Source organism: Equus quagga, chromosome 2, assembly GCF_021613505.1.
Source record: "Equus quagga isolate Etosha38 chromosome 2, UCLA_HA_Equagga_1.0, whole genome shotgun sequence".
Taxonomy (NCBI): domain Eukaryota; kingdom Metazoa; phylum Chordata; class Mammalia; order Perissodactyla; family Equidae; genus Equus; species Equus quagga.
This window is the reverse complement of record NC_060268.1, coordinates 93801231-93816622: the sequence shown is the minus strand read 5'-3', so window position 1 is coordinate 93816622 and position 15392 is coordinate 93801231. Positions and strand designations below refer to the sequence as shown.

The 15392-nt window shown below is 47.9% G+C and overlaps 1 protein-coding gene across 7 annotated transcripts in view; it reads left to right on the top strand.

Moving 5' to 3' along the window:
- The first annotated feature begins 974 nt into the window (after positions 1-974).
- The window catches only part of CPEB1 (cytoplasmic polyadenylation element binding protein 1), a 94149-nt gene continuing 79731 nt past the window's right edge, over positions 975-15392 (top strand). For 4 of the 7 annotated variants that reach the window (XM_046650585.1, XM_046650567.1, XM_046650576.1 and 1 more), the window contains exon 1: positions 975-1485. In XM_046650585.1, coding sequence (XP_046506541.1) covers positions 1471-1485 — 15 coding nt within the window. In that variant the 5' untranslated portion in view covers positions 975-1470. The other 3 variants (XM_046650599.1, XM_046650603.1, XM_046650592.1) reach the window with 3 other exon arrangements.

Genomic DNA, 15392 nt, shown 5'->3' with positions numbered 1-15392 from the left:
TAACCTCAGCAACCCAAGGAAGCTCCTGCATGAGGATATTCTGTGGATGGAGACTGGACAATTCTCACTGTCACTGAGTCCTCCTGTGGATTTCTACTCCAGCATCTGTTCTTACCCGCACCACCTTCTTCGGTTAATCCTTCTGAAACACTAGGCTAGACCATTGACTTCCTCTCCTTCCACTGCCTCAGACAGAAACCTACAGTTACCTGTCCCCCTCCCCTTAGCCATTAGGTCCAGGCCAGCCACCAGGAAGGCAGCAGCGAGTCTCCCCAACTGCCAGGAGGAGTCCTGAGCATAGTAAGCGCTTTATAAATACTATTACGATGACGAGGTAACACCTGCAAAACGCTCAACAAATGCTGATCCCTCTCCTCCTCACTCCAGTCCCTTGTCTACCCCGTTTCTGTGCAACCTCTGCCAAGTCTCCAGCAACATCTTAAAGGAGACCTGATACTGCCATTCTCCTGTTTACAATTCTTAACAGCTCTCTGCTGTCTGCAAAATAAAGGCCCTTCACAAACCGGGCCCAGGCTTCCCTCCTGCGGGACCAGCACGCACTATCCTCCGTCCTGGGATGGAGCCGCTCCAGCCAGTCCTCCCTCTCGCCTTTGCTCGGTCTCCCCGCCTGGAATGCCATCTCCGCCTCTGCGCTGCCCTGGGGCTTCCGGCCCGCTCCTGCCAGCCACCTCGGGACGCCTTCCCTGACAACACCCCGCCCATGGTGGTCTCTCTCGCCCCGTGGCCCCCGCCCTGTCCCTTGTTCCCTCTCCGTGAAGCTTCCTATCGCAGTCCGGCAGCAGCGTCGGAAGCGGTTTCCCCAGGGAACTACGGTCCAAAGAGGAGCTCTCATGTCTTTGGAACTTTCCGGAATCCCCGGACGCCCTCGCCGCCGACCCCATGCCAGCACCCAGAACGGCGGGGCTAGTGTGAGCGGCCTGCTGGAGCCGGGGGAGGCGGGGGCGCAGGCTTGGACCGGGGCGCGCGCGGGTGGCTCTCCTCGGGGCTCCCTGTAAGAGGAGGAGCGTGGGCACTAGAGAGGACTTTACTGACAAAGCGCATCGCAGGGGCTTGTAAAGCGTGCCCCATTTCACAAGAGGTAAACTGAGGCCCAAAGGACACAAACTTGCTCAGGGTCACTAGGCGAACACCCTACTCGCGCTTGGCCCTTCGCCCTCCCAGGGCGTGGCTGCGGCAGCAGCGGCTGCGGCCCTCGGCTGGGGGGCGGGGGGCGGGGGAGCCTCGGCCCGGCCCGCCGGAGGGGGCGGGGCTCCGGGCGGGGCCGACACAGGTGCTTCGCATCCGGCCGAGGGGCGGCCCCGCGGGCTTTATAAGCCGGTCCGCGTGCGGCGCTGTGCGCGGCTCGCTGCAAAAATAGTGCCCACGTGTCTGCACGGCCCTCGCCGCGCCGGCCCGCCGCCCGCCGGCCGGTCGGTCCTCCCGCCCGTCCCGCAGGGCCACGCCGGCCCCATGGCGTTCCCGCTGGTAAGAGCTGCCCGCCGCCCGCCGGGGCGGGGCGGGGCCGCGGGGCCGGCCTCTGCAGCTAACGGTCCGCGCGCAGCCTCGGCGACACCGCGGCACCCCCGCCCCCGCGGCCCGTGCGCGCGAGTCCGGGCGGGGCGCGGGTCACGTGCCCGCGGGCGTGGGGCCTCGTGGAGGGTGTGTGGCGGGGGGCAGGGAGCCTCCTCGTGACTCAGGGCCTTTGGGTTTAAAGGCGCCGCGGCCCTCCGGGGGCGGCTGGGGGGGACCTCCACGCTGCGCTGCAGACTCCCGGAAACCTCGAGCCTCTGTCCAGGTGGGCGCTGACCGCACGGAAGGGCGCCCCCGCGCCCTGGAACGCTTCCTTCTCCCGCAGCCGTCGCACGTGAGCCCCGAGCTGCCGGCACTGGCAGCTCACGTGCCTCGCAGCGCCCCACGCGAGTCTCGCTCGTCCCGAGTGGGCGGCGGCGGGGGGAGGGCGGCCCGGGGGGGGCGGGGCTGCCGGCGGCGAAGCCCCCCGCGCTGGGCCTGCAGGCGCCGGACAGCGCCACGACGGCAGTGGGCGCGGCTCCTTTAAGGCGGAGGGATCGGGCCCCTCGTGCGGCCCGCGCGTTTCCCCAGCCCGGGGAGGTCACGTGGCTTCACACGTCCGATTAGCGCGGAGCTGGAGTTGCGGGGCGAAGTTGGCTGGGTGGGGTCGCGAGCGCGGGGTCCCGGGCGCGAGCGGCTGGGCGTCGCGCCGGCAGACCGCTGCTGTGAGGTGGGTCCCAGGGGCGCGGGCGAGTCCCTGCAGGCTGCGGCGGGGCGGCGCCGGGCGCGGAGAGGCGTGCACGTGGCCTCGGTGTGCCCTTCGTTCCTCAGTCTGGGAGCCGGCGGGGGCGGGGGACCCGGGCTCGGGTCTGTGGGAGCGGGGGCCGGGGAGCAGGCTGGTCAGGAAGGCTTGCGCCCGCCCCGTCCCCGGGGTCAGGGACCGAGGAGAGGGCGCTCACCTCCGGCGGTCCCGTTGGCGGTTCTCGCTGGGCTCTTTCTCGCGCGGGGCTCTCTGGGCGGCTCGGCCCCGAGTGTGGCCGCCCTCCCGCAGGGCCCGGGCCAGCCGCCGTCCTGGTGCGCGGCCCAGCGCTGCCCGGGGGCGGCTGGGCCTGCAGGCCGGGGCTCCGGGCGCGGTGCGCTCGGCGGGCGCGCGTCCTCTCGGGAGGCCTCCCTGGGAGGCCGCCCCCGCGCCCTGTCTCGGCGCTCCTCGGCCTGCGTTTCTCCCCGCAACTGTCTCCCTGGCTACCGGCCCGCCTCTCTCCTGCCACCTGAGTCCAGTGGTCTGCGTCACTTGCGGGTACCGGGGGCCAGTGGGTCGGAGCTGGCGCCCTGGAAGGCACAGGTGTACCACCTGCCTCTCGCCGGCCCCTCAGGTGACAGCGCTGGCAGGTGCCAGCTGGAGCGCGTCCCACCGAGGATAGTTTCCACGCGGAGGCTCTGGTTCTCTCAGAGACTGCGGAGACGGGCCGGGTTAAAAATAAAAACAAATGCAAACGGGCGGAGCAAAGCCCTGGAGCCCTCGGGGCGCCGGTGGCTTTCCTGGTTGGCTGGGCTTTTCGTAGGTGGAGGAGGAGTGGAAGTTGGTTCTGCTCCCTGAGCTCCAGCCCTCGGCACGGGCGCGTTCAGGGCTCCCCGCCGGGCTGTCGCCGACCTCGCTCGGAGCCCAGCTGCATCCCAGAGCGCGTCGCTGGAGCATTTGTTTTTCGTCACGGTGATTTCATTTGAACTTGAGTGGCCTGGCAGTGCGTGCTCAGTTTGCAGAGCTAGGATTCGGAAGGGACGACCCTCTGTGTACGGCAGTCGTGCCTTCCCCTCCCGCAGGTTGTCTTGTAGCCGGCCCCCCCGCCCTGCGTGGAAGGGGAGTTGTGTCCCCTGTACGGTGGGCGGAGGCTGGAGAACTGGTGCACGTGTGAATGGTGGTGGGAGGATTTGGGTTTGGATTGGGCCGTAGGCACTTGGTATAGGAATGGTACTCGGGTCGTTTATTTCCCTCTGGTACACGCGCCAGCATCCGTGCGCGCAAAGTGGAGGGAGCTGATCAAAGGACTAAGACACCGAGCTTGTTAAGGAGCTAATGAGAATAGCTATCTTAGTAAGTATTTTCACCGGACGGCAAGCTATTTATTTTGTTTTTCATCCTTCAAATGGGTTGCAAACCCATATCTCTGCAGGGGCCTGACTAACGTAAGTGAGGAGAGAGAGAGAGAGAGAGGAAAGCAGAGTGGTGCCTACTGAGCTACAGAATTTGTGTCTCTCTGGAAGGAGCAGCCAGGAGCTGGTCGTTGCCATGCAAAAATGTGGGCCCAGACTGGATGGATCTTTGACTTTCTTCCTAGTTAAGCTGCCAATCTATTTTTTAAATGTAGCAACTAAAAAATTTTAAACGCTAAGGAGCAAAGGTACCATGTCTCTGAAGATCGGATGCCACCTGAGGGCTAGTTTGGGATGTTAAAACATCCCTTTTAGATCTTTTCCCCCTATTTGCAGATGATGAAACACTCAGAAATTAAGTCACAAGGCCGTTAAGTGATAAAACCCGAGTGTGAACCGAGGTCTTTCTGGTGCCATAGCTCAACCTCTGATAGTATGTGTTTTCTAGTGTGTCAGAGGGGTGAATGGGTTATTGGTAGTGTACATTCTGTGGAAAACGTAGTGGTCGGTGGGCTGGTCACATTTATAGGCAAAGTGAGCCTTGGCCGCATTGGAGGAACTCTCTGATTGCTGTAGAGTCAGTGTGGGTCTCTGAGCAGTGGGGCGGCAGTGTTGCCATGAGGAGGAATGTGCTGTGTCGATCATTCCGTGATGTGTGTCAGAGCTGTTCGCTGATCCTGAGAGAGCCAGAGGTCTGGAGAAACCACGCTCCTCCCATTGGGGGATGACCTCCCATCCCTCTGCACGGAAGACTTCACTTTTTCTGGAGTTAAAATTTTAATGACTTTTTTTCCGAGATGAGGCAAATTTGAAGTTATGTAATTTGTTATAAGACCTCTAAGAGTAGAATGGGGCTTATTAAATCTCATCTTTTCTCTCTTAGCTAAAATTCCCATAATCCCATCTCGTAGATTTCCAGGAAAAATTAATAAGGGTTTTAGTAGTATGTGGTACAATCTTCTGGGATAAGCTCCCAGGGCACAAAATAGCCCGACGCCAGGAAGGAGGGGCTGGGGTCTCATTCTGGGTGAAATTTAGAATTCCAGCAGTGTGCACAGTCGCTCTAACAGATGTAAAGGGATGTGTGTGTCTTTATTTCTCAATCTGATTCCCGAAAGATTCAAAGCTTAAAGCAGTAAAGAGAATATTAAGAGCCTCTGCTGAAGGAGTTTTTTTGTGAGAATGCAAACTCAGATACAAACTAGATAGCTTTTTTACCTGTGGTCTGGGAGGTTTTGGGGAAGATCGAAACCTTAAAATGTTACCTGTCCCCAGCTGCTTCTCCAGCAGCCTTTACGGGCCAAGCACTCAGCTGTGAGTTCAATGTTTGAATTTTGGGGTGGAGGGGAAGGGTGAGGGGACTAAAGTAGCTCTCTGCTGGCATTTTAGTGTTTATATGCTAGGTAATATCCATGTTAACTTTCTCATTCATTGGTTTCGGGTCCCTTGGCTCAGTGACCAATCCCTAAAATTGTTCTGTTTGTTTGAAGGGCAAATTAGTCAGTTTGTACTTCTGGGTTGAAGTTTGGGACAGGAATACATACCAAACACGGATATTAAACGTTTAGGCTGTTGTCTTCAGTAGCTAGTGGTGGAGGCAGCAAAAGGATCGTGGGATCAAGTATCACATTATTTTCTCTCCTGTGGAAGAACTGCCCTAATCCCATCCTGTTCTGCAAATCTGCTTTTCCCAGGCAGTAAGCTGTCCTGGACTCTGGGGAGAACTTGCCAGAAGGCCTGGGGGTAGAGAGTAAGGGGTAGGAAGGGGGTTGGACCTGGAGGTTGGAGTGGAGGAGGTTACGTAAAGAATTTTTGCTTGTATCTGTTGTTTGAATTAAAACCAAGAAGTGCTGATTGCACCCTCTGTTTATTAAGCCTTTTGGATCCTGCTGACCTCCCCTTCTTTGCCCCCCACATTGCACCTTTGGCAATGTCCTTCGTTTTCTTTTCCTGCCATTGTTGCAGCCTGTTTTTAGTTGTATCTGCTTATGAGAGCTTGTCATCTTCTGTAAGCACAGGTTCCACAGCTGAAAGATTTTTACATTTAAGATAGGACCCCCCCCCAAAACAAGGCATTTCTCAGTTATAGTAAAGTGCCTGAAAAGATTGAACTAAAAGGTACATAATGTATGCACAATTCATATTTTTCATAGGAAAATTATCTGACTTTTCATGAAAAGTCAGTATCCAAATTCCACAGTGTTAAATTTACGTCGTAGACATAATTTTCACTGAGTTTTATTCTTGGGATTTGGAAAGATTCCTGTTAGCGATTATTTTGCCTCCCAAATATACAGTGTGAGTGTTTTAAAGAACACAGGCGTGGGGGGAGAATTTCTGACTATATGGGGTAGAGCTTTGAGGCATGGATGACCTTTGAATTCTAGGCATCCTTTTAGACTATAGTGAATTAACACGCTTTGTTTTGATTTTTAAGGCATTTTGCTATGGCTTTCCTTGAGGTAATTGGAGAATCCCCAAAGGGCAGGTCTAAAGACTGATTTGTGTGCTAAAAATGGGTCACAGTTGCATGTAGCTGTTGATTCTGGGAATAACTTGACTATAATAGTGTTATGGTTTTATTCTTGGCCTGCATAGTATGCTGATATATGTACCTCCTGATGGGTTTAGCACCGTGGCCTGAAGTCTCCTTTGATAAAGGCGTGGGAGGAGCTCTCTTCTGTTAGAGGAAAGCAGTTGCCTTGAAGGGCAGGTTCCGTTTTTTTTGTGTCTTTTGACAGAACACTTAATCTCTTACTACTTAACACCTGTGCTCTTTGCATTCTGCCTTTGTACTCCTGGCTCTGACACCATCTGTCTCCTGAGTCTACCCTTTCTCCTGAGACTTTTTTTTTTAAGCTGTAATTTTGGAATTGTTTTGAAGCTCAAAGGTGTTAGAGACTTGTCTGTCTCCCAGGTATAACTTGGAGTTGACACCAAGCCCATATTATAAGATCTGACTTTATTTTCACAGACAAGGAGAATTAAGCTTAGAATGAAAAGTGATCTAAGTTTTCTTCAATCTAAGATCTAAGTTTTCTAAGTGATACAGTGAGTGGATGATAGAGCCAGAACTTGAACCCAGATCTCTTCATTTCCAGACTAGTGTTATTCTAGAACTCATGCATCTTGACCTCTGCTATACTGATCTTTGATTATCTCACTTAAAATTTCCACTTGGTTCATAAGACTCTCTGGCTTCCTGTTGTTTCGTTTCTTCTGTTTGATAGAGCTTTTCTTGTCCTGGCACTTACAGGCTTCATCTTCCCCCTGAATACCACATTCCCTGTGGGTCATGCTGTTGGCTCCTCCTTGTCCTCTGACACAGAGGGCCCATGTCTTCCTCTCGCACCTGTTCTCTCTGTGTGATCAAGTGTTAGGTGGAGCTCCTTAGCCCTGCCTGTTCTCAAGACCCAAAGTTCTGATTGGCCAACTGCATGAATATATTTATCTGAGGCATGTTAGACCCAGCAGGGCTAAAAACAGAACCAATTTCTTCCCTTTCTTCGTCTCCTGGGGCTGATCTAATTCTATCCCCTCGACCCAATTTGTCTGTTTTTTTTCCAGCTAGACTCTAGTTTCCTCCTGCGGGAAAGAACTGTGTTTGCGTGTTTTTGTTTTTATTTTTTTACCACTAGAGATCCCAGTACAGAAGGATGCTAGGTAAATATATACTTGTAGCTTTCCTTTGGAAACCTCTTCCAGTTTGTATAATTGTAAAGTCTTAATATGATCTGTCTGTCTCCCTTGGGCCCTGTATCCTTTGATTCCTTCTCCATTCCCATTGCTACCACTAGTTCAGGTCTCCCTTGGATGAATGTTTTCAGTCTGCTTTTTCCACCTTCCTCTTCAGTTGTTCTTGTCTGTTCACACCCACCTCTCTGTGTGGAGCTCCACCATACTAATGGTCCTGTTGCTCCAGACATGTCCCTCTGACCCTTGGTCTTTGGATCTTAGTGGATAGTTTTATCTCCCAAGCTGAGTGGTGAGCTCTGGATGAGATAGCCTTTTCCTAGATCTCTGGCCCCCCGCCGCCCCGCCATGGGAATGACTAGTGAGATGTTGCTTGATTAAATACAGGAGTTTTAAGATGAAACACAAAATGTCCCTTGGATTTTTGGACTTAAAGGGGCTGAATTTAGCTCTGCTGGTCAGGAAATTATGCCCACTCCGCCATTCTGCTACTTTTCCTGCTCATATTGCCCTGTCTTGTCTGACTTTGTGAAGGTCTCTTAATGCTAAAGCTTCTGAGTGTTTCAGATGAAGCCCTGAGAACAGTATTTCCCTGCCCTTGTCAGAGACTGTCCGTATAACTTCAGTATTGTCAGAGCAGTTTCACCTGGTCTCTCCTCTCTTCCTCTGTGTGTCTTAGACTGCCTTGATGTAGAAGGAAGGAGATTTGGAGTCTGGGATCCTGATTTGAGTGCTAGTGTGCTGTTAAAACTGGTTGCCTTTGAGCAAGATTTTAAGTTTCTCTAAGCACACGTTTTACTTTGTGGTATGCAACTGATACAACCTCATAAATTCTCATGAGGGACAAAAGAAACTGAAGGCTCTGGCCAGTTGGTCATCCAGGCCCTATTCTTGCCCTCTGCGATTAGACCTGGCTTCCATTACTGTCCTTTTTCTCTAGTATTCAAGGCATGTCCTTCTTCCTATTCAAGGAGCAGTTCTGGGAGTTGGAGTCCATCTTCTCTCACAGCCTGAGGACCTCTTGGTCAGTCGTCCCTGCCCCGCCTTTCTTCTCTCTCTGTAACCATGATCACCTCTCTCCCATCTTTAGACCTATCCTTAATACAACTCCACGTCTAGCAGCCAGCCTCACTGGCTTTCCTTCGTTTTCCCATCCATCTTTTGTACAAAGTAACCCCCCATCTTCACTGCCTCACTCTTCAGTCATCTCTTAATCCTCGGTCTGGCGTCAGATGCTCCTCTCCCTTCTCACACGTACTGTTCTGAAATTCGTTTTACCAAGTTCACTGTGTCCTATCAAATCTTACTGACGTTTGCGTTCCTGCCTAGATGTTCCGATAAGATCTCTGAAAAGCACAGATCTGATCACCTACTCCATAAGGCAGTGGTTCTCACACATTTTCACCTCAGGATTCCTTTACACTCTTAAAATTGTTGAGGACCTTGAGCTTTTGTGCATTTGGATCGTATCTATCAATATTTACCTGTTAGAAATTAAAACTGGAAAAAGTAAGTTTATTAATCACTTTAAAATAACAAATGCACTACACGTTAACATAATTTTATTTTCCAAAACAAAGAAAAAATGGATGAGAAGAGTGAGCATTTTCACAGTTATGCAAAACTTTTTAGTATCTGATTTTATGGAAGATAGCTGGATTTCCCCCTCAGAGTCTGTATTTAGTCTGTTATCGTGTTGTTTTGGTTGAAGTCTATACAGAAAATTTGGCCTCACATATATGTAGTTAGAAAAAGGAGGAATATTTTAATAGCCTTTTCAAATAATTGTGGCTATTCCTTTTTGCTACTACACTGAACTCAGCAAGTGGTAACTCCTTAAAGGTTCGTTGGTGCCTGGAATCTGAAGCCTCATGGACATGCTCTTCATACTCGGTTACGTTAAAATGCATTGGTCTGTCTTGCACTCTTTGGATGGATCATTTACCCATGCCTGATTTTGTAACATCATATTTTAATCATTTAACAAATATTGGTTCACTGAGTTATGCAGTACTGCAAGTGTTGACACACTAGTTAATAGCACCATCAATCTCATCAGAAAAGTCTTCAAGTATTAAGGAAGGTGTCATGTGGCCTGCAGGTGGTGGCAAGTAAAGGGGTTCTAGAATTCAGATTTTTTCTTCAAAGTTCAAATTTTACCATTGGCAGCAAATACTGACACTTATTTTTTTTGTTTGTTTTTTTTTTAAATAGCTGGCTTACTTTGTTTTTAAGAGAATGTTTGCCAAATACCCGTTGATAACCGTAGTGTGTCACTTCTTTCAGGTAAAGAAGATTTGTGGAAAAAAAAGAGGCTAATTCTTCTTGAGACTTAATCACACAAATGCTTTTCCTTGAAACAGTCATTATACTTCCATGTGAAGCAAGTGGGCCTTAGGCTTACTTCCATTTGTCTCACGGAATGTTAAAAGCATGTACTCAAGGGTCGCGATTTAGTAGTTTTTCCTGCTTGGTCAAGGACGTTTGTAAGTGAATCTGGCTTTTTTGGGGAATGCGTAGCATGGAAACTACAGTAACTGCCTCTGCTGTTTATGGGCCTTGGTTCCTGCTGAGGTGCCAGTTACGCACTCCCACTGCTTTTGTACTGTCAGTGCAAATGTCAGCATAGTAGAAAGAGAAACTGGTATCTTAGAATTATGAAAACAGTTTTGATTTGCGGACCGCTGAAGGGGTCTTGGGGACCGCCATGGGTCCACAGACCTCGCTTTGAGAACTGGTGCCACAGAGTCAAGTCAAGGCTAGGCTCCTTAGTGAGAGCTCATAAAGCCGGTCATGGTCTGGCTTCAGCTTGGGACCGAGCTTGAGCCCTACTGGCCTACGCCTTTAACTTTCTTAAAATTGAGGGTTAACATACGTATAGTAAAGCTTGATCAGTTTTTGTATATTTATATATTATTATACATCTAAGTAACTACCATACAGATCAACATAGAACACTCCATAAGGTTCCCTGGTGCCTTTTCCCACTCTCTACCTCTCCTCCCCAAGTTAACTATTCTGATTTCTGTTGTCATCAATTGGTTTTGCTGTTTTTGAACTTATGAATGAAATCATCCGGCATATATTCTTTTGTGTCTGGCTTTTTTCCACTTAATTTAGTATCTGAGATTTCTGCAAGTTTCAGTGGAGTTGAAAAGTTTTTTATTGCTGTGTAGTACCCCATTACAGATGAGAACTGTCCATCTTACAGGTGTTATAGATGTGAACAGTTTATCCATACTTCTGCTATGGGTGTTCAGAAAGAGCTAACGTAGCAGGCCTGGCTACCATCCTTTGGTTGGTGTCTGGGAACTTGGACTTTGAGTTCCCACCATTCCCAGAACTGGTAAGAGTGACTTATATTCCTAAACTATATGAACAATATTGTTTATGCTGAACACCTGCTTTCCTCCTGGAGTCTGGAATTTCAGTATATTCCAGGCAGAGGCTGCCTAAGTGACCAACCCTTAATAAACTTTAACAAGCTTCCCTTGTTGGCAACATTTCACACGTGTTGTCACAACTTGGTGGGGGAATTAAGCACATCCTGTGTGAGTCCCCTGGGAAAGGACCCTTGGAAGTTTGCGCCAAATTTCCCCCAGACTTTGCCCGTGCACCTTTTCCCTTTGCTGATTTCACTCTATATCTTCTGGCTGTAATAACTCTTAGCCCTGTGTGCTAAGTACAACCATATGCTGAGTCCTGCTGTTGAACCATCAAACCCGGGGTGGTCTTGGGGACCACTAATACAACAAGCATTAGTTTCGTTGCTGCTCAGATTTTGATTATAATGGGTAAAACTGCTGTGATTATTCTTGTAGCTGCCTTTGTATAGCGGTATGTGTTTGTTTCTCTTGCATGTCGGAGCGTGAGTGCGACTGCTGGGTCATAGGATAGCGTCCCTTGCACTTAAAATTCTGGCAATAATGTACTTCTACTTGCCTAAAAGCATCCCTCTGTTGCATACCTCTTTGCCCTTGTACCTGTTATTTTTTTTTTTTTTTTTGCCTAGAATGCCCTCCCCACCCCTACTATGCCTGATTGGCAAAACCTTTTAATCTTTCTACCTACCTACTACCCTTGTTATTTCTATATACGTTTATTATTGGGCTTACAATATAGCATATAACTTACTCATTTATGTGCTTGTATTCCCACTAGACTAACTCCTCGGGAGCGGGGACTGTCTTATTTATCCTGTGTCTCCAGAATGGCTCCTGGCATATGATGAGAACGCAATCAGTAAATGTAATTGCAATCTTTGGGTCCCCAAGCATCAGGTTATATTTTTATGGGTTCTTTGTTTTTTGTTCATGTGAAATTGTCTGTGATCCAAACTTAAAACCTCAAATTCTGAAATGACTTTGAGTGGCCTAGAGCTTTGACAGTGAGAAGAGAGAGAACTGGTGAGTGAATATTGATTTTGATCTTGTCTTAACCTTTAAGAAAGGAGTCACCACCATTTATGGTGGTTGTGATTGAAGTGGTAAAAATACCAGTGAAAAAAGTGCGATATGGGTCTGCCTTTCCTTTGGTATCTATATTGAGTGCCTGCAAATGCAGCAGATATTATTATGCTGGGTGCTGGTTAGGTAAAGGCCTTGGAGGACCTTACAGTCTGTCAGATGCAGAGCTAAGAATGCATGTAGCTAACAATTTGATAGGTAAATACGACAAGAACTACAATTATAGTGACCACGTGTTCCAGATGTTCTTGAGCAGTCTTGGAATTAAATATTCCCTTAATGTTCTCATAAACCTGTCCTGGAAATTGTAGTATTTCCTTTTCCAGACTGTTTGTAGAGCAACAAGAATATTGGGCATTACATGTACTGAATTAAATAACTGGAGAGTCGTTGAGGATCAGATCCCCAAAGATGCCAAGTAAGATAGACTTGAAATCTGGGCTGTGTTTGGCAACTATGAAGTCATTAATTGAGGAGCAGTTGTGTAGTGTCTTTTTGGGGGTGGGTGTCTTGCTGGCAGGATATTGTGGGTTGAGAGGATGAACAGGAGGTTAAGAAGTAAAGATAGCGTATTTTCTAGAAGATTAGTGTAGAGCAAAAGAAAGAAGGCACTGGTTTGGGAGGATGTTTTAAGTCAAGGAAGATGTGGTGGTTTTTTAAGATGAGAGAATATACTTACAGACTGGAACCAGTGGAGAAGAGAGGAAAGTCAGATGAGGTGGTATCTTGAATCTTGTATCCGGAGATGGGTTCACTTTCTCTTTCTGCTGGTAAGGACCTGCAGCTGTATCTCCTTGATTCCTGGTGAATGTTCCTGCCCAGACCTCCTAATGCAGTTCTTTTCCTTGAGTTTAGTATTTTCTGTATCCACTCGGTGCTTGTTCTCTGCTTATCTATTATTCTCTTTCTCACACTTGCTTATTGAAATTCTGCCTTTTAATTATTCTCTAGCTTAAAAGTCTAAATTGTCAAACTCTTCCAGATACCTTAATTTCCTCCTCTCTTCTGTAACATTTTGTACTTAGATTGATCTCTGCTTATGTAACTGGATTTATTTCTTTTTCCCACTTTAATTCTCCCTAGGGTGAGGATTATGTTTTATCTATCTCTGTAATCTCAACAGCTAACCTAGCAGGTTTTTAGTATTTATGAAATACTAGATTGAACTATGTGAAACTGCCAGTTTGTTGGTCACAAAAGATAGAATCTTGATGATTTTGTATGGACCAACCTAATAAGTTATTATTTCTTACCTTGTTGCACAGAAGACTTGAGGTGAAAGCTGTTGAGAATGGACAAGTAAGGACCAAGGAGAAAGTTAAACATAGAGAAGCATTTCTTAACAACTATAGAGTCTTTAAAGTTCAACCAAAAACTTGGCTTGCAGTGAGCAGGTGACCAAGGCAAATACAGAAATTTGGCTAGAAGATTTACACTCTTCCATAAAGAACGTAAGGAAAACATACCCATTCCTCAGGGGAAACTGGAGCATTTCCGCTCTTTGAATGACATTTTTCTAAGTGGGTGTTCACATAAGGGCTGTTAAAATTGTAGTACACAGTCTTCTCAAAATCCGGAGTATAAATGCCATAGGTTTTCTTCAGCTTTATTATTACTTGCTATAAACTAAGGGCAGACTGTCAAAGTACATCTCAGAACCAGTTCTTTGGGGGCCTCTAAGTATATTACTTTCTGCTGCTGTGTCTTAATTTAAAGGCAAAATCTAAATGTTCAAGAGCAGTGCTTTTAACTAAAAGGTACCTGATTAATTAGAAAATCTTATTCTCAGGTGAAGTTTTAGTGTTAACACAGTTTTGCTGGGGGCTCCATAGATTCTGATTCAGGGACCCTGGGTTTGAAACTCCATCTGGAGGAGTAGATAAACTGTGCCCTTCAGACAGTCTTTCGGTGAGCGTATAGTAGGTGATTAGCAGTAATAGTTTTTCAGAAGTCTGCAGTCTAGGTATTGTGTTGTTGATTAAAGGCAAACTGAATAAAATCAACCCAGAGATGGTAGAGTTGGCATTCATTTATGACAATTAAATATCCCCAGACCAGGATTTTGACCTCAAGGAACGGCCATCCTGTCACCATGTTGATCCCGGGTTGTGTGGTATCTGAAGGCAAGGCCAAGATTTCCAAATTAGGCAGTTCTCGATTTGTTCTATCATACAAATAATTATACAATTTTGAGTATACTTATACTCGTTCCTTAACTAGCAAACATAGCTACATGGTGTAGGTTCAGACTTTTAAAGAGTTATGAGTGATAGTTTCAAACCACAATTGGAAAAAAAACAAACTCCAGTTATGTGCTGAACAAGTAAATGAGCTTCTTGGTGAATTTGGCTGGGATGAATAAGTTGAAAGCATACTTCTGCGTAGCAATGATTTGATCAACTATATGGAATTGGGGGCATCTGTCACCAAGAAGTTATTTACTGAGCATATCCAGGTACTCTGTGTTTCTCATTACTACAAAGTCTGCAGAATAGCTGATGCTCCATTTTATACCTGAGGCAACCAAGGCCCAAAGAAGATACTTAAGTGGTGAACTTAGTATTTGTACTCCAAAGCCTGTGTTCTTCCTGCTGTGGAACAGTGAGTCCCGGCTTTGGGGAGGATTCTTCCCTTGTGGAAAAGGGGAGTGCTTTCTTCAGACTATAGTCCCTTCTCACTGCCGTTCCCCCTCCCAGTTGAAGATTATTGCTATAGGAAGCCACTGTTTCACGGTGGGAGTGTCCGCACCCCTCTGCTGAGAGGAGAAAAATGGAGATCTACTGTGAAATAGCTGGTGTTAGCAGAGATTCCTCATGAACCATTCTTTCTGACAGTAAGTATGTGTTGCTAGGTTTTTGGGGGGGTGTTTTTTTTTTTGAGGAAGATTAGCCCTGAGCTAACTGCTGCCAATCCTCCTCTTTTTGCTGAGGAATACTGGCCCTGAGCTAACATCCATGCCCATCTTCCTCTACTTTATATATGGGACGCCTACCACAGCATGGCTTTTGCCAAGCGGTGCCATGTCCACACCCATGATCCGGACTGGCAAACCCTGGGCTGCCGAGAACCGGAACGTGCGCACTTAACCGTTGCGCCACTGGGCTGGCCCCTAGTATAACTAGTTTTATCCTGAGCCATTTTTTAGCTAGTAATAGGAAGAATTATGGTTTTTCTTTTCTAGAATTTCCAAGTAATTCCTCCTGTTGATCCATGATTCTTGTGTTAAAGTTTGTGTTCTCTTAGAAGTCTGATCTATCATAAAGCCTACTTTTCTGTGCATAGTAAAAGACCAAATAAATTTCAAAAAAGAAAAAATGCTGCAGAGCCAGCCCTGATGGCCTAGTGGTTAAAGTTCGGTGCTCTTACTGCTTCAGCAGCCCAGGTTCCATTCCTGGTTGTGAAACTGTACCACTTGTCTGTCAGTAGCCATGCTGTGGTGGTGGCTCCCATAGAAAATCTAGAAGGACTTACAACTAGAATATACAACTATGTTCCGGGGCTTTGGGGAGAAAGAAAAAGAAGATTGGCAACAGATGTTAGCTCAGGGCAACTGTTTCCCAGCAAAAAAAAAAA